At 42.3% G+C, this 23,114-nt stretch overlaps 1 protein-coding gene across 6 annotated transcripts in view; it reads left to right on the plus strand.

Moving 5' to 3' along the window:
• The first annotated feature begins 2,731 nt into the window (after positions 1-2,731).
• The window catches only part of PRC1 (protein regulator of cytokinesis 1), a 29,633-nt gene continuing 9,250 nt past the window's right edge, over positions 2,732-23,114 (plus strand). For 2 of the 6 annotated variants that reach the window (XM_068557962.1, XM_068557979.1), the window contains exons 1-9: positions 2,734-2,923; positions 14,991-15,123; positions 15,489-15,611; positions 17,447-17,680; positions 17,763-17,933; positions 18,936-19,085; positions 19,423-19,570; positions 20,374-20,510; positions 22,779-22,874. In XM_068557962.1, coding sequence (XP_068414063.1) covers positions 2,913-2,923; positions 14,991-15,123; positions 15,489-15,611; positions 17,447-17,680; positions 17,763-17,933; positions 18,936-19,085; positions 19,423-19,570; positions 20,374-20,510; positions 22,779-22,874 — 1,203 coding nt within the window. In that variant the 5' untranslated portion in view covers positions 2,734-2,912. Of the gene's footprint in view, positions 2,924-14,990; positions 15,124-15,488; positions 15,612-17,446; positions 17,681-17,762; positions 17,934-18,935; positions 19,086-19,407; positions 19,571-20,373; positions 20,511-22,778; positions 22,875-23,114 lie in introns of all 6 variants that reach the window. The other 4 variants (XM_068557953.1, XM_068557970.1, XM_068557989.1 and 1 more) reach the window with 4 other exon arrangements.

Consider the following 23,114-nt stretch of genomic DNA (forward strand, 5'->3'; position numbering starts at 1 on the left):
CATGCCACAACTAAGAGTCCGAATGCCACAACTGAAGATCCCACATGCGGCAACAAAGATCCCGCGTGCCGCTACTAAGACCCGGTGCGGCCAAATAAATAAATAAAATTTAAAAAATTAAAAAAAAAAAAGAAATTATATCTTTGACCTCAGATTTTTTTCTTTTTATACCCCACATGCAGCTGGTCCCCTTACCCATTATTTCTAAATGCTTCTGGTTCATCTTCTCACCATACCCATGGCAGAGGTACTTGTTTTTGGCCTGGGCTTTTGCAAAACTGTCCCTCCCAAGCTCTGCCTCCTATCTGTTGCCCAATCCACAGTGCTGCCACGTCTTTTTTTTTTTTTTTTAATTGGGGTATAGTTTTACAATGTTGTCTTAGTTTCTACTGTACAGCGGAGTTCCCTGTGCTATGCAGCAGGTTCTCATTAGTTGCCTATTTTATACATATTAGTGTATATATGTCAGTCCCGATCTCCCAGTTCATCCCACCCTCGGTGTCCATACGTTTGTTCTCTATGTCTGTGTCTCTATTTCTGCCTTGCATGCCACTTCTTAAAAGAAAGATCCAAACCTGTGGTGTTGGATCATCAAAAGTATTCTTTCCATAGGAGAATGATAATGCTATATGAGTGCAAATTCCAAGGAAAATGCAGTACCTCAAGTATCTAGCTAGAATCTTGACAGTGCTACGTGCTAGTGTGCAAGATCAAAGACACTGCTGACAGGGCTGTTAGTTTGTAGAAAGAATATGTGGCAGTCAGAAAAAATTCTATGGCCAAATGAATAAACAGTGGCAGTGCATTCTAGAACAGCACTGTTCACTAGAAATATAAAATGATCCTTTTTTATACACATTACAGAGTGTTTTACATGCTGAGTATGTGCTCTGAATTGATATCTTCCAACGGTTCTATGACTTAGTTAGCTTCAGAATTACAGTGTAAAGCACATGATAGCAAAATCGTCTTATCTCTGGATGCTTAGAACCGTGGCCCTGGGAACCTGTCTGAAGATCACAAGTTTTTGAAGCTTTCTGGAAAACTCTCAGGTTAATCAACAAAGAGCACATGTAAATTTAAAAAGTGGTGCCTGCAGGCCACATACTAGTGGTGCAGATGTTTGGCACGCTGCTCATGAGTTAAAGGATGTTGAAAGCACCAATGAAGTTTTTCCGAAAGTAAGAAAAACATGGTCTGGAAGGTGAAGCAAACAGGCATCCTTTACTTTTCCTTCATGGAAAAGACAAATGAAGAGAATTCACAGAAGTTACAGTTGACTAATACACATGGGGAAAATGTGCAATTTCAGCTATTATCAAGCAAGTATGAATCAAACAAGGAAATGCCACTTTTTGCCTAGCAAAGAGGTTTAAAAGGACAGTAGTACTCCATACTGCTGAGGGTGAGGAGGGTACTCTTCCAGTGAGACTTCCTTGGTGGTGAGGGCAAATTAATAAATACAACCTGTCTGGAGAGGGAGCATAAAGTAATTACACTTGTAGGAACCAACCCTAAGAAAATAATGCAAAATGCAAAGATTTAGGTATGAAGACATTTATTTGTAGAAAGTACAACCTAAATATCCATTGATGGCAAAATAGTTGAATTATGAATCTACACGCCAATATATTATGCAACCATGAAAAAAGGAAAAAGTGATATATAAGCATTAAGGCATGTAGCGAGGATACAAAAGTACTTTGTCGATTTTGAGTTTTTAAATTTTTGTATAACAATTATATAAATCCAGGTAATTTGAAAGAAAACCACGATCCAGGTAATCTCCATTCATTTACAGTCGTTACTTGGGCAAGTCACTCAGACCTTTTTGAGACAGTTCCCTTTGTAGAATGGCGATAATACCTAGCGGGATGGTTGGGGAGATTAAATGGGATCACTCGTCTAGAAAGGTACCAGGTCGGTGAGCAGGGTTCAGTGTCCGTCCCTTCCCTTTCCCTTTAGGTCATGGTTTCCTACATCTCGGGAAATTGCTCGGTCCCCAGGCTTGCTGCCTGAATGAGCAAGGGAAACAAATTATGGCGCCAGGCTTTTCTGTTAATCCCTCTCATGTCACCCTGCCGGCTGAGGGCGGCAAGGCCGTTTACGCGCCACGCCGGGGAGATCCGGACACCGGGCGGTCTCTGGGCGGCGACACGCACTTCGAATCAAAACCGCGCCGGGGGGCTTCCCTGGTGGCGCAGTGGTTGAGAGTCTGCCTGCCAATGCAGGGGACGCGGGTTCGAGCCCTGGTCTGGGAGGATCCCACATGCCGCGGAGCAACTGGGCCCGTGAGCCACAACTACTGAGCCTGCGCGTCTGGAGCCTGTGCTCCGCAACGGGAGAGGCCGCGATGGTGAGAGGCCCGCGCACCGCGATGAGGAGTGGCCCCCGCTTGCCGCAACTGGACGAAGCCGTCGCACAGAAACGAAGACCCAACACAGCCAGAATAAATAAATAAATAAATAATAATTAAAGGTGCTAATAATTAAAAAAAAAAAAAAACCGCGCCGGGGCCGGGCTGAACTCCGAGGAGGTTGCCGGCTCGCGAGGTTTGGACGTCCCCTCCCGGCTACAGAACAGCGAGGCAAAAGAGGCGCGCGTACGCGCACACAGCGACCCCGTCTCCCGCCGGCGCGCGAGCGCTTCCCACGCCCAGTGAGCGAGTCCCCGCCCCTAGCCACGGCGCGCCGGGGGGCGGGGCGAGGCGGGGCTTCGCGAGGAGCCACGAGACGCGGCACCAATCGCGGGGCTCCTCCGCCTCGGCGTTCGGTTTGAAATTCTGTGGAGGCCTAACGGCTCGTGGAACGGCTACCGGGAGTGAGACTGCCGGTGCTTGCGGGTGGTTGCTGCGCTCGGGCCCGCGTGGAGAGGGTCGGGGCCTCGACGCCCGCCCTCTTGGAGCGTCCGCCATGAGGAGAAGGTGCGGGTTGTGAGGGAATAGAGGGGACGTGGGAGGGATCTGTGCCGGTCCCGGGTGCGGGGCGGTGGCGGGGCGGTGCGGAGTCCGAGAGGCCGCCTTAGGCCGTGGGCCGGGGTGTCTCTTCAGCCGGCGCCCGAGTGAGGCTGGAAGAAGCCAGGCACGGCTGGGAAGCGGCGAGCCGGTGCACGGGCCGCGGGCCCCTGGCGGGGTGGAGGCCAGACCTGACGTGCGCCTTCCCCGGGGCCGCGGGCTCCCGCAGGCCCCGACGCCCGGGTGCGGGCCGAGCGCAGGTGCCCGGGAGAAGCGGCGGGAGGCCAGGCGGGCCCGCGGCGCCCCCGGTGCCGGGCGGTCAGAGCTGGCGTCCGGGAGCCCCACCCTCTCCGCCAGCAAAGCGTCTCAGGTGCTGCTTCTTAGCACCGACGGCTTGTCCTAAGTCCTGAGTCTTCTATGGTCAGTGTTTCTAGTTTTTCTTTAAATAAAGCCGTGCAGTTTTTAATTTATCGTTGCTTTTCGATGTATCTGGGTTGCAGTGTTAACACTTTACTTGAATTGGAAAGATAGCTTGGTTTTCGTGCAAGTTGAAAAACTCCGATAAAGGAATTCTTTTCCTGTCGTTTTAACAACTTCTCAGGCAGTGCTGGGAAAGGAGTGTCCGAATTGAAATTGGGACCAGACGCACCACAGTGCCACCTATCAGCCTTGTGACTTTGGGCAAAAATGTTGAATGTCAGTTTGCTCATCTCTAAAATAAAAATAATGTCAGTGCATAGGACTTTTGTGTTAAAAGCGATGCAGATGTTAACCTTATTTTCTATAAGTAGTGGGTGAAGCATTGTGATGATTCATTATTAAATAATTTATAGTTACTAGTCAAACTGATTGATGTATGGCTTTGTAAGTTTCCTCCTTCCATGATTACTAATTCCGACCGTTCTTTTTCAAATGCTTGCCCTCGTGAGAATGGGAATGGAGTACAAATCACTGGTACCATTGGAAAAACAGATCTCAGGTGTAAGGTTGTGGATTACAAATATCTTATATAAAAGACAGCACATTTAAGCTGCTGTGCGTTTCAGCTAATGATGCATTCTGAGGACTAGTAAAATTTTAAATGACATTTTACAGGAAACTCTTACTCCAAGTCCATTAACAGTTTTTGGATTGTTCAGGCATCTACTGCTTTCAAGAAAGTAAATGAAGGGGGAGGAAAAGTTATCAATTAACTTTGGTTCCAGGCTGACAGATATAATTAGGCTTTAAAAGAGCAACTGGAATTACTCTACTAACAAAACCAGACCTTCAGGTAATCTGGATTTCAGGTATTCATATTTAGAGAGGACTATGAGAAGTATGCCTGAGGAACATGGTTATCAGAATGGTCACTGAATTAACTATTGGCTATCGATTTCTGAAGCAGGTTGTACAGAGGAGCTTAACAAAGCTTCTCTGGAGGGCTATTTAGGAAAAAATAGGACTTTGTTTCAGTAGAATGCTGCCAGAAGGTAGGAAATCATTTAGAGGGTCATTTGGGATATCTTCCAGTCTAGTGACTTAGGTTCAAGAGACTGGAAAAATTGGCCCCCTTTTCAACCTCTGTATTCTTGGGTGGTATTCTTGTAAGCACCCTCAGTTTTTCAGTGATGTACTAAGAAAAAAGTCTCAAGTTTGCACCTTTTAGGGAATTACCTGAAACCATTTAGAAAGGCACTACATAATTGTACCATGATGATTATTTTTTTAACATTTTTTATGCTTTTATTTATTTTTAAAGTCTTATTGAAATTTACAATGTTGTGTTTAATTTTTGCTGTACAGCAGAGTGATTCAGTTATACACATATATTCTTTTTTAAACACTTTTATTTATTATTTTTAAAATTTATTTATTTATTTATTTATTTTTGGCTGCGTTGGGGTCTCGTTGCTTCGCGTGGTCTTTCTCTAGTTGTGGCGAGCGGGGGCTACACTTTGTTGCGGTGCGTGGGCTTCTCATGGTGGTGGCTTCTCTTGTTGTGGAGCACGGGCTGTAGGCCCACAGGCTTCAGTAGTTGTGGCTCACGGGCTCCGTAGTTGTGGCTCGCGGGCTTTAGAGCGCAGGCTCAGTAGTTGTGGCATACCGGCTTTTAGTTGCTCCGTGGCCTGTGGGATCTTCCCAGACCAGGGATCGAACCCGTGTCCCCTGCATTGGCAGGCGGATTCTTAACCACTGCGCCACCAGGGAAGCCCCACATCTTCTTTATCCATTCATCTGTCGATGGACATTTAGGTTGTTTCCATGTCTTGGCTATTGTAAATAGTGCTGCTGTGAACATAAGGGTGCATGTATTTTTTCAAATTATAGTTAGTCTGGGTGTATGCCCCAGGAGTGGAATTGCTGTATCATATGGTAACTCTGTTTTTAGTTTTTTGAGGAACCTCTACACTGTTTTCCATAGTGGCTGCACCAACTTACATTCCCACCAATAGTGTAGGAGGTTTCCCTTTTCTCCACACCCTCTCCAGCATTTGTTATTTGTAGACTTTTTATGATGGCCATTCTGACCAGTGTGAGGTGGTACCTCACTGTAGTTTTGATTTGCATTTCTCTAATAATTAGTGATGTTGAGCATCTTTTCATGTGCCTGCTGGCCATCTGTATGTCTTCTTTGGAGAAATGTCTCTTAAGGTCTTCTGCCCATTTTTCGATTGGGTTGTTTGGTTTTTTTGTTGTTGAATTGTATGTGCTGTTTGTATATTTTGGAGATTAAGCCCTTATCTGTCGCATCATTTGCAAATGTTTTCTCCCATTCCATAGGTTGTCTTTTCATTTTTTTATGGTTTCCTTTGCTGTGCAACAGCCTGTAGGTTTGATTAGGTCCCATTTGTTTTTTTTTGTTTTTATTTCTGTTGCCTTGGGAGACTGACCTAAGAAAACGTTGGTATGATTTATGTAGGAGAATGTTTTGCTTATGTTCTCGTCTAGGAGTTTTATGGTGTCATGACTTATATTTAAGTCTTTAAGCCATTTTGAGTTTATTTTTGTGTGTGGTGTGATGGTGTGTTCTAACTTCATTGATTTACGTGCAGCTGTCCAGCTTTCCTAACACTGCTTGCTGAAGAGACTGTCTTTTCCCCATTGTGTATTCTTGCCTCCTTTGTCAAAGATTAATTGTCCATAGGTGTATGACTTTATTTCTGGGCACTGTATTCTGTTCCATTTATCCAAATGTCTGTTTTTGTGCCAGTACCATGCTGTTTTGATTACTGTAGCTTTGTAGTATTGTCTGAAGTCTGGGAGGGTTATGCCTCCTGCTTTGTTCTTTTTCCTCAGGATTGCTTTGGCAATTCTGGGTCTTTTATGGTTCCATATAAATTTTAGGATTATTTGTTCTATTTCTGTGAAAAATGTCCTGGATAATTTGATAGGGATCACATTAGATCTGTAGATTGAGTAGTATACCATGATAATTATTATTTACAGTGACTGCACTCAGGTGTCGTAAGATCATACAGCTTTTTTGAAACATCTTTATTTGTTCAAATATTCTTCTTGAATCTTTATTATATATAAGACACCATTCTAAGTGGTGGGGATTCAGCAGTGAACACAACTGACATCCTTGCCCTTTAGAGGTTACATTTTAATAACAAAAAAAAAAGGTAATAAGTAAGCAAATTTTACATTAAATGGTAATAAGTGCTATGGAGAGAAATCAAGCAGAGAAAGGGGATAAGTACTGAAGGTGTGGGAAAGGGGAGTTGCAGTGTTAAGGGATAAGTACTGAAGGTGTGGGAAAGGGGAGTTGCAGTGTTAAAGAGATTGGTCAGGAAAGGCCTCCCTGAGAAGGAGATCTTTGAGAAAAGACCGAAAGGCGGCAAGGGGCAAGCCATGGGACACCTAGGGGAAGACAGTCTAGGTTGAGGGAATGGCAAATGCCAGCGCCTGAGGTGGGACAGTGCCCGGTGGGTTCCCGAAAGAGCAAGGAGTCCAGTGTGACTGGAGTAGATTAAAGGGCTCTGGAGGGCTTTGTAAAGTCAGAAGATTTTCCTCTAAGATAAGGAATCACTGGAGGATTTTGAGGGCATGGAGGCTTGTGGCTTCGGTCCACACAATAAGCTTAAGGAGGCCAAGGCAGAAGCAGGGAGACCAGTTAAAAGACCAGGGCAGTGGTACAGATGAAGAGATGATAGTGGTGACCTGGACCAGGGAGGTAAAGGCAGAAGTGGGGAGGGGTGAGATTCTGGCTGTCTTTTTTCCCCCCCCCCCTTAATATTTATTTATTTATTTAGGCCGCACCGGATCTCAGTTGCGGCACACGGGATCTTTAGTTGTGGCACGCGAACTCTTAGTTGCAGCATGCGTGTGGGATCTAGTTCCCCGACCAGGGATCGAACCCAGCCCCTCTGCATTGGGAGCGTGGAGTCTTACTCACTGGACCACCAGGGAAGTCTTTTGAAAGTAAGGGTAATGGCAGGGATGTAAGAAAGAGGTGTCAGAATGATATAAGAATTAAACTCGTATAATTGGAATGTTATAAAGAGTTTTTTAATTCTTTGAAAATATATAAACAGAAATATATAAACAGCTCATGCAGGTCAATATTAAAAAAACAAACAACCCAATCAAAAAATGGGCAGAAGACCTAAATAGACATTTTTCCAAAGAAGACATACAGGTGGCCAAGAAGCACATGAAAAGCTGTTCAACATCACTAATTATTAGAGAAATGCAAATCAAAACTACAATGAGGTATCGCCTCGCACCAATTAGAATGGGCATCATCAGAAAATCTACAAACAACAAATGCTGGAGAGGGTGTGGAGAAAAGGGAACTCTCTTGCACTGTTGGTGGGAATGTAAATTGATGCAGCCACTATGGAGAACAGTATGGAGTTTCCTTAAAAAACTAAAAATAGAATTACCATATGACCCAGCAATCCCAGTACTGGGCATACACCCAGAGAAAACAATAATTCAGAAAGACACATGCACCCCAATGTTCATTGCAGTACTATTTAAAATAGCCAGGTCATGGAAGCAACCTAAATGCCCATCAACAGACGAATGGATAAAGAAGAAGTGGTACATATATACAATGGAATATTACTCAGCCATAAAAAGGAACGAAATTGGGTCATTTGTAGAGATGTGGATGGATCTAGAGACTGTCATACAGAGTGAAGTAAGTCAGAAAGAGAAAAACAAATATTGTATATTAACGCATATATGTGGAACCTAGAAAAATGGTACAGATGAACCGGTTTGCAGGGCAGAAATAGAGACACAGATGTAGAGAACAAACGTATGGACACCAAGGGGGGAAAGTGGCGGGGGGTGGGGGTGGTATGAATTGGGAGATTGGGATTGACATGTATACACTGATGTGTATAAAATAGATAACTAATAGATAACTAATAACTGCTGTATAAAAAAATAAATAAAATTCAAAAATTCAAAAAAAAAGAGAAAATTATACTGTCATGAGAACTGCTTCTAGAATATTTGGTAATTCCAAACACTTGTTAAAGTAATCAGCTCCAAGGGAGGGTTAACTTTTTCATTATAACAAATTGTGTTTAGGCCCATCTGCTGGAGTTTAGCAGTCCATCTGCTGTATAGGTGTTTCGGTTTTAATTGATTTTGAGATCTATGAATTTTATCCCAATTTCATGTCATTTTATTTTGTAGAAGTAATTTGACTAAATGAATTAGCAATCAGATCTGTTTTTCAAGTAAGTCACAAATTTCACAACTTCCGATTATGTGCCAGATATTTTTAAATAACAGCTTTATTGAGATATAATCCTCATACTATACAATTCACCTATTTAACGTGTTACAATTTAATTATTTTTAGTATATTCAGAGTTGTGCAACTATCACTGCAGTCAGTTAACATTTTTATCATCCCTTTAAAAAACTCATACCTATTAGGGGTCAATCCCCTTTTCCCACCCACCTCCCTCCCCTGAATCCCAGCCCTAGGCAACTGCTAATCCACTTCTTTCTCTATCGATTTGCCTATTCTGGATATTTCACATAAATGGAATCATGATATGTCCTCTTTTGTGACTGGCTTCTTTCACTTGGCATAATGTTTTCAAGGTTTATTGTCAAATATTATTCCATTGTATAGGTATATCATATGTACCTGTTCATTAGTTGATGGCCATTTGGGTTGTTTACACTGTCTTCGTTGTGGCACACGGGCTCCTTAGTTGCGGTTTGCTGGCTCCTTAGTTGCAGCAGGTGGGCTCCTTAGTTGTGGCATGTGGGCTCCTAGTTGTGGCATGAGAACTCTTAGTTGTGGCATGCATGTGGGATCTAGTTCCCTGACCAGGGATTCAACCTGGACCTCCTGCATTGGGAGCACGGAGTCTTAACCACTGGACCGCCAGGGAAGTCCTCTTGTAGGTTATTTTATTTTATTTTATTTTTAAATTTTTTAATTTTTTAAAAAATGTTTATTTATTTGGTTGCACCGGGTCTTAGTTGTGGCACATGGGCTCCTTAGTCACGGCTCACTGGCTCCTTAGTTGTGGCTCACTGGCTCCTTAGTTGCGGCAGGTGGGCTCCTTAGTTGTGGCATGCGAACTCTTAGTTGTGGCATGCATGTGGGATCTAGTTCCCTGACCAGGGATTCAACCTGGGCCCCCTGCATTGGGAGCACAGAGTCTTAACCACTGCGCCACCAGGGAAGTCCCTCTTGTATAGGTTATTTTACATAAAATGCTAAAATTAGGATTTTGACTTGTGGGTTCTTTTGTCTTAAAAGTGCAGTGCAAAGGGATTATTTGTCTGAGGAAGCACTTTAGTTAAACTTGAGTTAATTGAGATTATATTTAATACCTTGATACCTGTTAACGTTTCTAAAATGGAGTACAGTAAATTCTTTCTTTTTTAAAGGAATTCCTTTATTTTTATTATTTATTTATTTATTTTTGGCTGTGTTGGGTCTTCGTTTCTGTACCAGGGCTTTCTCTAGTTGCGGCAAGCGGGGGCCGTTCTTCATCGCGGTGCGCGGGCCTCTCACTATCGTGGCCTCTCTTGTTGCGGAGCACAAGCTCCAGACGCACAGGCTCAGTAGTTGTGGCTCACGGGCCTAGTTGCTCCGCGGCATGTGGGATCCTCCCAGACCAGGGCTCGAACCCGTGTCCCCTGCATTGGCAGGCAGACTCTCAACCACTGTGCCCCAGGGAAGCCCCCTTTTTTTTTTTTTTTTTTTTTAATAATTCCTCTTGGCTGCGCCGGTGTCTTAGTTGCGGCATGCACGTGGGATCTAGTTCCCTGACCAGGGATCAAACCCGGGCCCCCTGCACTGGGAGTGCCAAGTCCTACCCACTGGACCACCAGGGAAGTCCCTGTAAATTCTTTTAAACACTCTTCATTATGGGGGTATTGATAATTGGCCGTCCGGTATATAGGCAGCTGGTATTTGTGCAGAAGTTTTTCTTGAACTAGGACAGGCAACCTTTGAATTGGGATTTCTTGGCTAGAGAAATGTCTTGGATATGAATATATTAAAACCTAAGGAGGACTTCCCTGGTGGTGCAAGGTTGGGAATCCGTCTGCCAATGCAGCGGACATGGGTTTGAGCCCTAGTCCGGGAGGCTCCCACATGCTGTGGAGCAACTAAGCCCGTGCACCACAACTACTGAGTCCACGCGCCACAACTACTGAAACCCGTGTGCCCTAGAGCCCGTGCTCCACAAGAGAAGCCACTGCAATGAGAAGCCTGTGCACCCCAACGAAGAGTAGCCCCTGCTCGCCGCAACTAGAGAAAGCCAGTGCAGCAACGAAGACCCAACGCAGCCAAAAATAAAATAAAATAAATAAATAAATAGAGAGAAAAGGAAGGAAGGAAAAGAAAGGAAGGAAAGAAGGAAGGAAGGAAGAAGTGAACAGAAAAGAAAAAAGAACCTATGGAGAAACTGATGTTCTTGGAGATCTAGGCTGGTGATTCAGAACCCCTGAATATGCTGCGACAGAGAGGGGGCCAGTGAGAGCCTCTATCCTCATCATTTGCACACAAAGAGCTTCAGTGACTTGTTCGAGGCCTCCTGGCTAACTGATAGCAAAGCACATCCAGAGTTTAGTTTCTCTGGTGCCAGAGTGGTCTCTTTGTTATCCAGGTGTACCAAGAAAGGAGAGAAAATCTCTGTTATTTAAATGCTGTGTGAAGCAGACTAAGGGTTATCATTTTTAAAGTAAAGGTTTTTTGAGAATTCCCTGGCAGGCAGTGGTTAAGACTGCGCTTTCATTGCCGAGGGTGCAGGTTCGATCCCTGGTCGGGGAGCTAAGATCTCACAAGTTGTGCAGTGAGGCCAAAGAAAAAGAAAACTGAAGTTTTTTTTGAAAGATAAAATACAAGGTACACAGTTAAATTTGTGCTTCAGATAAACAGTGAATAATTTTTTAAATAAACTTTTTGTAATTGAAGTATAACATACATTCAGAAATGCACACAAATCAAGTGCAAACTTGATGGATTTTCATAAAGTCAACACACACTGTGTAACCCCAGGACAATGACAACCACTATCCTGACTTCTCAAAGCAAAGCTTAGTTCTGCCTGTTTTTGAACTTTGTATAATTGGAATCATGTAGTGATAGATGCTTGCTTATATGGCTGTTTTTCCTCTTCTTCCCCAACTTTTTGTTCTGTTTTTCCATCTTAGTTGTTTCTTTTACCTCCCTTTTTTTTTTCTTTAAGAATTGAGGTATAATTTACATACAGTAAAATTGACTCATTTCACATGTACAGTTTGAATTTTGGTCACTGTGTATAGTTATGTAATCATCATCACCATTAAGATCTAGAACCATTCTGTCACCCTAAAAATAGTTGCCTTGGGCTTCCCTGGTGGCGCAGTGGTTGAGAATCTGCCTGCCAATGCAGGGAACACAGGTTCGAGCCCTGGTCTGGGAAGATCCCACCTGCTGCAGAGCGACAAGGCCCGTGAGCCACAACTACTGAGCCTGCGCGTCTGGAGCCTGTGCTCCGCAACAAGAGAGGCCGCGATAGTGAGAGGCCCACGCACTGTGATGAAGAGTGGCCCCCACTTGCCGCAACTGGAGAGAGCCCTTGCACAGAAACAAAGACCAAACGCAGCCAAAAATAAATTAAAAAAAAAAAAAAGTTGCCTTGTGCCCCTTTGCAGTTGATCCCCTGCCCCGATTCCAGGCAGCTCATTTGCTTTCTTTCACTATAGTTTTGCCTTTTCTAAAATTTCATAAGATAGAATCATATAGTATGTAGTCTTTTTGCATTTGACCTCTTTCATTTAGCATAGCTCAACGTGATGTTTCTGAGATTCACCCATGTTTTTTATTCATTGCTGTATTATTCGATTGTAGGAATGTACTGTTTCTCTATTCTGTTGATGGGCATCTAGGTTGTTTCTACCTTTATGATATTATGAGTAGTGCTGCTTTGATCATTTTGGTACATACCTTTGGTACATATGTGTGCGTTTCCGCTGGGTATGTATGTAGACATGGAACTGCTGGGTTCAGCTTTAGCAGATACTGCCAACAGTTTTCAAAGTGGTTGTACCAATTCACACTCCAAGCAGTAGTATATGAAAGTTCTGGCTTTTCTGTATATTCACCAACACCTGATTATTTTTTAAATTTTAGCCATTCTGTAAATTAATAGTTGTAGTTTAAGAACAACAACAAGGCCACCTACTGAATGGGAGAAGATATTTGAAAACAGTATATCTGAGAAGGGGTTAATATCCAAAATATACAGAGAACTTACACAACTCAACATTGAGAAGAACGAGCAACCTGACTAAAAAATGGGCAGAGGATCTGAATAGACATTTTTCCAAGGAAGACATACAGATAGTCAACAGGCACATAAAAAGATGCTTAACATCACTAATCAAAAGGGAGATGCAAAACCACAATGAGATAATCACCTCACAACTGTCAGAATGACTATTATTATTATTATTTTTGTTTCTTTAAATTTTATTTATTTATTTATTTATTTATGGCTGTGTTGGGTCTTTGTTTCTGTGCGAGGGCTTTCTCTAGTTGCAGCAAGTGGGGGCCACTCTTCATCGCGGTGCGCGGGCCTTTCATTATTGCGGCCTCTCTTGTTGCGGAGCACAGGCTCCAGACGTGCAGGCTCAGTAGTTGTGGCTCACGGGCCCAGTTGCTCCGCAGCATGTGGGATCTTCCCAGACCAGGGCTTGAACCGGTGTTCCCTGCATTGGCAGGCGGATTCTCAACCCCTGAGCCACCAGGGAAGCCCAGAATGGCTGTTATTAAAGACAGTAGATAACGCGTATTGGCGAGGATGTGGAGAAAAGGGAACGCTTGTGCACTGTTGGAGGGGATATAAATTGGAGTAGCCACTATGGAAAACAGTATGGAGATTCCTCAAAAAATTAGAAATAGAACTACCGTATGATCTAGCAATTCCACTCCTGAGTATTTATCCAAAGAAAACAAAACACTTAATTCGAAAAGATATGTGCACCTCTATGTTTATTGCAGCATCCAAGATATGGAAGCAACCTAAGTGCCCATCAGTAGATGAATGGATAAAGAATATGTGTATATGTTTGTGTGTGTATGTATGTATGTGTGTGTGCATGCACACACACACTGGAATATTACTCAGGCATAAAAAAAGAATGAATTTTTGCCATTTGTGACAACATGGATGGACTTAAGAGGACATTATGCTAAGTGAAATAAGTCAGACAGAGATAGACAAATACCATGTAATTTCACTTACATGTGGAATTTAAAAAGATAAAACAAATGAACAAACATAATAAAATGTAAACACAGTTATAGATACAGAGAACAAACAGGAATTTGCCAAGAGGGGTGGGGGGTAGGGGGAGGAAAGAAATAGGTGAGGCAGATTAAGAAATACAAACTTCCAGTTGCAAAATAAATGTGTCACAGGTATGAAGTGTACAGTGTGGGGAATATAGTCAATAACTATGTAATATCTTTGTATGGTGACATATCATAGCTAGACTTATTGTGGTGATCAGTTGTGAGGTGATTATATCAAATCACTGTGTTCTGTAACAGGAACTAACATAGTGTTATAGGTCAATTATATTTCAAAAACAAACTCATAGAAGAAGAGATTAGAGTCTTAGGTTACCAGAGGCTGGGGGTGGGGAACTGGATGAGGGCAGTCAAAAGGTTATAAGGAATCAGTTTTAAGATAAATAAGTACTAGGGATGTAATATAGAACATGATAAATATAATTAGCACCACTGTATTTTTAAAAATATTTATTTATTTAATTTATTTATGGATGGCTGCGCCGGGTCTTCTTTAGGCATGCAGGATCTTTAGTTGTAGCATGTGGACTCCTCGCTGCGGCATGCACACAGGATCTAGTTCCCTGACCAGGGATCAAACCCGGGCCCCCTGCACTGGGAGCGCGGAGCCTTATCCACTGGACCACCAGGGAAGTCCCAGCACCACTGTATGTTAGTTATGAAAGTTGTTAAGAGAGTAAACCCTATGAGTTCTCATTACAAGGAAAAAAATTTTTTTTCTATTTCTTTAATTTTGTACCTATATGAGATGATGGATGTTTACTAAACTTATTGTGATAATTACTTCATGATGTATGTAAATCAAATCATTATGCTGTATACCTTAAACTTATACAGTGCTATATATGTCAATTATAGCTTAAAAAAACAGGAAGGGAAAAAATGAGTAACAAAATCGCAATAAATTGCCAGCTATTTTATAAGAGCTGACATTTTTGTCTGTTTTTTCTTTAATAAAAGCATTTAAAATTCTGTATTGTACTGCCATAGGTAGACTCATTGATCAAAGTCCAGATTCTGAGTATTATTCAGAAGATTGAATTTCCACACTGAATTGATAATATGATACTGGATTTTGCTTTGCCAGCGTTGTGGTGTTTGGAGGGGGAAGGATAGGAGTGTGTTCAAGATGAGTTAAGCTGAATGCTTGTTTTCAATTTGTTTTAGCCTTGAGCCCACTGCGAAACTAGTTTGTTTAGTTTCGTAAATACTGCTTTTAGGCTGGAGGCAGTGGCTCATGTAGCTGGCTTCTCTTTTGCTTTTTAGTGAGGTGCTGGCAGAGGAGTCCATAGTATGTCTCCAGAAAGCTCTGAATCACCTTCGGGAAATATGGGAATTGATTGGGATTCCAGAGGACCAGCGGTTACAAAGAACTGAGGTTGTAAAGAAGCATATCAAGGTGAGTTGAGTAATACTGATCTCTTTGTAGTGGGACAGGGGTAAGGATGTTGGTTTCTCATCTAAGATAGCATATAGAAGTGACACTAGGATGTCACAGGCTCCTCCTGGTTTTTTGTTTGTTTGTTTGTTTGTTTTGGCTGCGCCGTGCAGCATACAGGATCCTAGTTCCCCGACCAGGGATCGAACCTGTGCCCCCTGCATTGGGAGCGCAGAATCTTAACCACTGGACCGCCAGGGAAGTCCTGGTTTTGTTTAAGTCCTTCCTTTAAAATTTGAAATTATGAGGGTTTTGGTGTTATTTGTTGTTTGAGGCCAATGGAGAAAACACCCAAAACTTTTATGGGACTGTTTTATCTCTCGTAGGACCTCCTGGATATGATGATTGCTGAAGAGGAAAGCCTGAAGGAAAGGCTCATCAAAAGCATAGCCATCTGTCAAAAAGAGCTGAACACTCTGTGCAGTGAGCTACATGTCGAGCCATTTCAGGTACATGGCAGGGTGTCAGGGGATCCTGCTTGGGTCTGAGATTTAGGGAAGAACTTTGATTTGGGGCTACAGGTGGAAAGTTTCCTTGTAGGGCTGATACTGGACATGAGAAATGGGGAAAATGTGCTGCCTAGTTACTTGGTTCCAGCAAAGCAATTTTCACTTATGTGAAGAGTTGCCCTGTTGAGAGGTGAAGCAGCTAAGTGTTGCAATGTTTTAATCAAAAACAAGCCTCTTACTATCAATTTGTAGGACACAAAAATTTTTTTAAACTCTGAGCTAGGCATAGACGATATCATTCCATTCTTTCTTTGAAAGAAAATGAAGAGAGCTACTTAGGAAACAAAAGTGACTAGTGATATAAGGAAAAGTTACCCGAAAAATCTGCCTCTGTGGATTTTTTCATACCCGAAAGCTACATATCCCTGAACGAGCCAGAATGGCCACTTGAGAAGAGATGTATCCACAGCTGGAATATCAAGAGAGCGTAGTCAAATTCAGGGCATGCCATGTTTATCTGTGTACTTTGCTGAGAGGTTGCTGTCCTGTGGTCCAGCACAAATCGGACTTGAATGAGGACACCAGCAAGCATGACATGAATGACAGAGGGACCCCAAAACATATCCCTGGCTAGAACCGGTAAAAACAGTGTTGGGATCATAAAAATGAAGACAAACGTGGAGTTTGGGAAGGTAATTAGAATAGATGTGGGTGCAAGGACAGCACACAGTGGCTAATGTGGTACCAATAAGGTCTCAGGTCCTTCTCCCTGTTCCAGAAAGAACTGCCTGGGTATCTCAGTGGAGTCGGCCTAGGAGGAGGAGACTGTCTTTAAAGGGTTAAGGCTAATTCATTTCTGGTAGCCAAGAGCAGTCAGGCGGACTGTGACATCAGTAGAGCTTCCTGAAATCAACACAAATGGCATAAATATCATTGATTTTGGACAAATAGTTTCTTTCTTTAGTCTTTTTTTTTTTTTTTCTACAAAGGGTTTTTTAGTAGAACAGTGGCAGGATCTGATATATATATATATATATTTTTTTTTTAATTAATTTATTTATTTATTCATTTATGGCTGTGTTGGGTCTTCGTTTCTGTGCGAGGGCTTTCTCTAGTTGTGGCAAGTGGGGGCCACTCTTCATCGCGGTGCGCGGGCCTCTCACTGTCGCGGCCTCTCTTGTTGTGGAGCACAGGCTCCAGATGCGCAGGCTCAGTAATTGTGGCTCACGGGCCCAGCCGCTCCGTGGCATGTGGGATCCTCCCAGACCAGGGCTCGAACCCGTGTCCCCCGCATTGGCAGGCAGACTCTCAACCACTGCGCCACCAGGGAAGCCCTTTAGTCTTTTTTTTTTTAATTTTCAATATGAAATTGGGTGAGAAGTTAGATATACAGTGGTACATCTCCCTTAAATTATATGACAGTTCTTAGTTCACCAATGTTGAATGAAATTTATAGGACATATAACTGCCACTTTTCTTTTTCTCCCGCTTATCAGTTAGGAGTAGAGCAAGGAGTACTAAATTGATTTTTATTGGTTAAGTGATGTTTAGGATTATTGGGATAAACATTTAGTTGGGAGCTAAATATACTACCCTATAGCTAATTCAAAATAAGCTTTTCAACCAATTTTTACCTCTTGTAAAAAGTGCCCTGGTACCTTTCCTTATTGGGGACCTTTTTTAGGGGACCCTCTTTGTGCCATATTCTGTTAGCTGTAAGTTGATTTATTTGTAAGTTTAACTAAAAGTCTGTCATCCTAGTCCTCTTTCGTTGTCTTCTCTTCCTTTGAAGAAATCCGCTTGGAACCTTAACAATGGTACATTGTCTCATACAGGAAGAAGGAGAGACGACCATCTTGCAGCTAGAAAAGGATTTGCGCACTCAGGTAGAACTGATGAGAAAACAGAAAAAGGAGAGAAAACAAGAACTGAAACTACTTCAAGAACAAGATCAAGAACTGTGTGAAATTCTTTGCACGCCCCACTATGACATTGACAGCACCTCAGTTCCCAGCTTAGAAGAGCTGAGCCAGTTTAGACAACACGTGGCAACTTTGAGGGAAACAAAGGTGTGCTTACATTCATACTTCCTAAAAGTCATTTGACTTTCCTGTAGGTATCTTGTAATCTTTTTTTTTTTTTTTTTAATAGGCATCTAGGCGTGAGGAGTTTGTCAACATAAAGAGACAGATCATACTGTGTATGGAAGAATTAGAACACACACCAGACACAAGCTTTGAAAGAGATGTGGTCTGTGAAGATGAAGATGCCTTTTGTTTATCTTTGGCAAATATTGCAACACTACAGAAGTTGCTACGGCAGGTAATGTCTACTCAAATTATGGCCTGGGATCTCCATAGTATCCAGCAATCTGAGAAAACTGCAGTTTTTTCCTTTAAGATAATGAGATAGGGCTTCCCTGGTGGCCCAGTGGTTAGGAATCCACCTGCCAATGCTGGGGATACGGGTTTGATCTCTGGTCCGGGAAGATCCTACATACCGCGGAGGAACTGAGCCCATGCGCCACAAGTACTGAGCCTGTGCTCTAGAGCCTGCCAGCCACAACTACTGAGCCTGCGCACCTAGAGATTGTGCTCCGCAACAAGAGAAGCCACCACAATGAGAAGCCCTCGCACTGCAGTGAAGAGTAGCTCCCTCTCGCCACAACTAGAGAAAGCCTGCATGCAGCAACAAAGACCCAGTGCAGCCAAAAAAAAAAAGATAATAGTATTATATGAAACACAACCTTGATTTTTTTTTAAACAAAAACCTTAATTTATATATAGCTCTGAGAATGTGAAATTGAGATTTTTTTTTTAATGTTTATTCATTCATTCATTTACGCTGCGCTGGGTCTTTGTTGTGGCACGTGGGATCTTTTTTAGTTGCAGCCTGTGGATTCCTTAGTTGCAGCATGCGGACTCTTAGTTGTGGCATGTGTGTGGGACCTAGTTCCCCGACCAGGGATCGAACCCTGGCCCCCTACATTGGGAGCAGGGAGTCTTACCCACTGGACCATGAGGGAAATCCCCTGAAATTGAGATTTTTGGATGAAATAATAATAGTCATTTGAATTAGCTTAGTGTTTAATTGAAAAAAAATTTTTTTAATTAAAAATTTGAATCCTAATTCTTGGGGTCTGAGATCCTATCATAATGACAGCCTTACAGTTTGTTTTCAGAAGTCATGAAAACACACCTCTTCACAGTCTTGTAAAAGTGCTTCTTCTCCATGTGGGTACAGATGTGTCTCTGTGGGAGGCCAGAGGGCCAGTTTTCTCTGTGCTGCTGTCTTTGCTATAACCACTGGCTTTCCTTGCTGCAGCTGGAAATGCGAAAATCACAAAACGAAGCAGTGTGTGAGGGGCTGCGTGCTCAGATACGAGAACTCTGGGATAGGTTGCAAATACCTGCAGAAGAGAGAGAAGCTGTGGCCACAGTTATGACTGGGTCAAAGGCCAAGGTCCGGAAAGCGGTAAGAAACCCAAAGGGTGCTGGGTCAGCATTTTGGTGTCAAGTCTGATGTCTTTACCAGCTTCTGCCTTGAGTGAGCCTGTTTTTTTTTTTTTTTTTTTTTTTTTGAGCCTGTTTTTAAGACAAGCGTCAGAAATGAGTGGCAGTAGCCTGCTCATCTTTTATCTTTCGCATATGTTTCTAGATTTCTGGCTCCTATGATATCATTGTTAATAAAGAGTGTTGACTTACCTCTGTGGTTTTGTATTGTAATTTTATTAAAAAGGGGGAAAATATTTTGCAAACCTACGTGAGTATACAAGTATGACAAGCACTTTTAACAGGTCTCTTTGTTTCAGCTGCAATTAGAAGTGGATCGGTTGGAAGAACTGAAAATGCAAAACATGAAGAAAGTGATTGAGGCAATACGAGTGGAGCTGGCTCAGTACTGGGACCAGTGTTTTTATAGCCAGGAGCAGAGACAAGCTTTTGCCCCTTACTATTCTGGTTCGTACAGAAGCGTCACTCTTCATGTGGCCTGCTCACTTGTCTTTTACAAGTGCAGACATTCACTGGGAAGTATTTCCTCTACTGAACAGACATTGCTACCTTTCCAGGCCATTCAGCATAAATTGCCATTCCCGTTCAAATGAGCATTTGCAAATGCTATTGGGAAATAAGGGATCTCTTGGTTTCTGAAGCAGTATATCTCTGTAGCATGTAGTTGTGAAGCTCAAGTTTATCAGGTGCTTACTCTGTGCCAGGCGCAATGTCAGACTCTTAACAGGATTATCTGACTTAATTCTCATGTCAAGAGATGAGGACACTGAGGCATATAAATGTTGAACAGCTTAACCCAGAGACACACAGCAGGTAAATGGCAGAGCCCACATTTGAGCCCACGAAGTATGACCCCAGGGCCCAATGGAATTCTAGTCTGACCTGAACTGAATATAAAGATGAAGCCGTCTTTACTAAATTCAACATTTTTGGACATTTTCTGTGACTCAGCCCTCTATTGGGCAGGGTGGAAAGGAAGAATATGAAAGAAACCTAAGACAAGGCAAGAGATGACAGAGTTTTGAGAATCTTAGTCCTTTTAGTCCACACCCTAGTCCCTTAGTCTCTAGTCCCACCAGGCTGATTGGGACAAACCTGGCTTTTATTATCCGCAACATACACTTACTCGTGTATCATTTTTACTGTAAGGAAGAAAATTCTGTTTCCATTTTAGGGGGATGAGGGATTAGTAAACTGGGATACTAAACACTAGAGGGATTTTTTAAAACTACTGGGCCTATATCTTGCAGAGGACTACACAGAAAATCTGCTCCAGCTCCATGATGCCGAGATTGTGCGGTTAAGAAACTACTATGAGGTTCACAAAGAACTCTTTGAAGGTGTCCAGAAGTGGGAAGAAAGCTGGAAGCTTTTCTTAGAGTTCGAGGTACTGCCTTAGTTTTTGTCTGTTTTCCTTAGAGTACAGTGAAGTGTTAAAGCGTCCCCTGTATAGAGTCAGAGGCCTGTTTCCTTTGCTCTTTACCAGGTTTCTAATACCATCTTTATCATTAAGTCTGTAAATTACTGCTAACCCATCTGTATTTGTCAAGCTTATATGCAGAAACATGTAAGAGAAAACCCCAAAATTAATGCCTTCAATAAGGTTGAAGTTTCTTGCATAAAGGAAGTCTAAAGGTAGGCAGTGCAAGGCAGGTATGGCTATTCCACAGTCAGGGGGTCCCAGGCTTATCCAGCTCATAGCTCCTTTACCACTAAGGGGTGGATCTTATCTTCCAGTCCAGGGTGGTTCTAGAGCTCCCACCACAGCGTTTCAGGCAGTGTGGTGGAGGAGGGAACACAGAAGGCATTGCTCCTCCACCCCCTCTAAGAGGTTTTCCCAGGCTCTCTTCACAGCACTTCTGCTTAAATGCCACACCAACTACTGTAGCGAGGCTGGGAGAATCACTATTGCAGATAAATTCAGGTTCTATTACTAAGGAAGGAGAGAAAAATGGATGTTGGGGCAGGCAACTAACATTCTATACTCTTCCAACTTTTGTTATTATCTTAGAAAATTGCCTGGGTATTTGGGGCACATTTGTGGACTCTGAATTCCTTTTGTTTTGATAGACTTAGCACGAATAGATTCCCTTAGAGCATTTTAGAGCTCAGAACTGGGACTAGGATGAGGCAAGTGAGGCACCTTGGGCACGAAATTCAAGGAGACTCATTCTCAGGTTCATACTGGTCCTGTTAGAGCTTGAACAGGCCTTTAGAGAATCTGGAGTTTAACTCCTTCAAGTTTCCGGGCAAGAAACTAGGACTCAGAAGTGGAAAAAACTGTGAGAGCCCACAGCTGTTTAAGAGCAAGTGTTCTAGTCCTCAGTTACTCCTTACTTCTGGTTGAAAGCAAGAAGGAGGAGTAATAAAAGTCAATAAAGAGCTCAGCCATAAACAAGAATGAAATTTTGCCTTTTGCAACAACATGGATGGATCTATATAGGGTATTATGCTTAGTGAAATAACTCAGAGAAAGGCAAATACTGTATGATACCACTTATATGTGGAATCTAGAAAATAAAACAAACTAGTGAATATAACAAAAAAGAAACAGACTCACAGATACAGAGAACAGACTAATGGTTACCAGAGGGGAGGGGGAAGGGGGGAGGGGCAATAAAGGGGTAGGGGTTTAAGAAGTACATACTATTATGTATAAAATAAATAAGCTACGAGGATATATTGTACAGCATGGAATATAGCTAATATTTTATAACTATAAATGGAGTATAACCTTCAAAAATTGTGAATCACTGTGTTGTACACCTGAGACTTATACTGTAAATCAACTATACTTCAGTGTAAAAATAAACCATGTGTACACACACACATATATATATAAAGACAGTAAAGAGCCAAATAAGCAACCCTTGTTTACATGCCAGTATTTAAGAAAAAATAAGAAACTAATTACCATTCCTTTTAGTTATTGCTTATAATCAAGCAGTCTGGAAAGGAAATAGAATTTATCAGTTTGGCCCCCAAATTGTCAAGATTGTTTCTAAACTTTTCTGATTACCTGCCCCGTTTTTTAGTGTATTCGCCTAATTTATATTTACAAATTATACACTTATATTACTGTTCTGATATACTGTATACACTGTAGAATAACAAAAAACAGAAAAGTTAAAAAGAATAAGAACCCTAACATTTTACATTTTTTGTCCATTTTGTGAGGGTTAATTTAATAAAAACCAGATTATCTATAAACCCCTTAACTGAGCACATTTAAGTTGCATTGTCTCAATATGTTGGAAGTGAGTGGGCAAGTAAGGATGCCACCACCAAACCCTCTGAGTGTAGACCTCCCCCTTGTCCTTCCGCATACCCCATTTCCTGTTGGTGACATCTGAACCCAGGAAGGGAGCCAGTGACATTGTGCATTAAATATTAAAGCCTGTCTTACTTCTTAGACTAAAAAGGAAACACTAGTTTTCCTGCACCCCAGTGTATGATCTTGCATATGCCTCAGAGTGTTCACACCCCACTCCCTGCCTTAGAAAGCCACGATTTCTCACTGCTAAAAGTGGATGGGAATGCAAAACTCCGAAGTCTCCCTAAAAATATGTATCTGTTTATGAGAGTGAGGATTCTTAGCAGAAGTGACTGGTCTGACTGTCCGGGGTTCACTCTAATTAAAATGTATTTTTCACAGAGAAAAGCTTCAGATCCAAGTCGATTTACAAATCGTGGAGGAAATCTTCTAAAAGAAGAAAAGCAGAGAGCCAAGCTCCAAAAAACACTCCCTAAGGTAATATTGTTGCTGAAAGAGTTTTTGGTGCTTGGCTACAAAATACCTCACTTTTTGTATATCTCTTGCTTTGAATCATTTTTTCTTAAGTAAGGATAATAAGTATATACTGGGCCTACCTAGTATAAGCAACTGAATATCAAGTTTTATTAGCTTTTTAGGGCTGCCATAACAAAGTACCAGAGACTGGGTGGTTTAAACAACAGAAATTCACTTTCTCACAATTCTGGAGGCTAGAAG

The sequence above is a fragment of the Eschrichtius robustus genome, chromosome 1, assembly GCF_028021215.1.
Source record: "Eschrichtius robustus isolate mEscRob2 chromosome 1, mEscRob2.pri, whole genome shotgun sequence".
Taxonomy (NCBI): Eukaryota; Metazoa; Chordata; class Mammalia; order Artiodactyla; family Eschrichtiidae; genus Eschrichtius; species Eschrichtius robustus.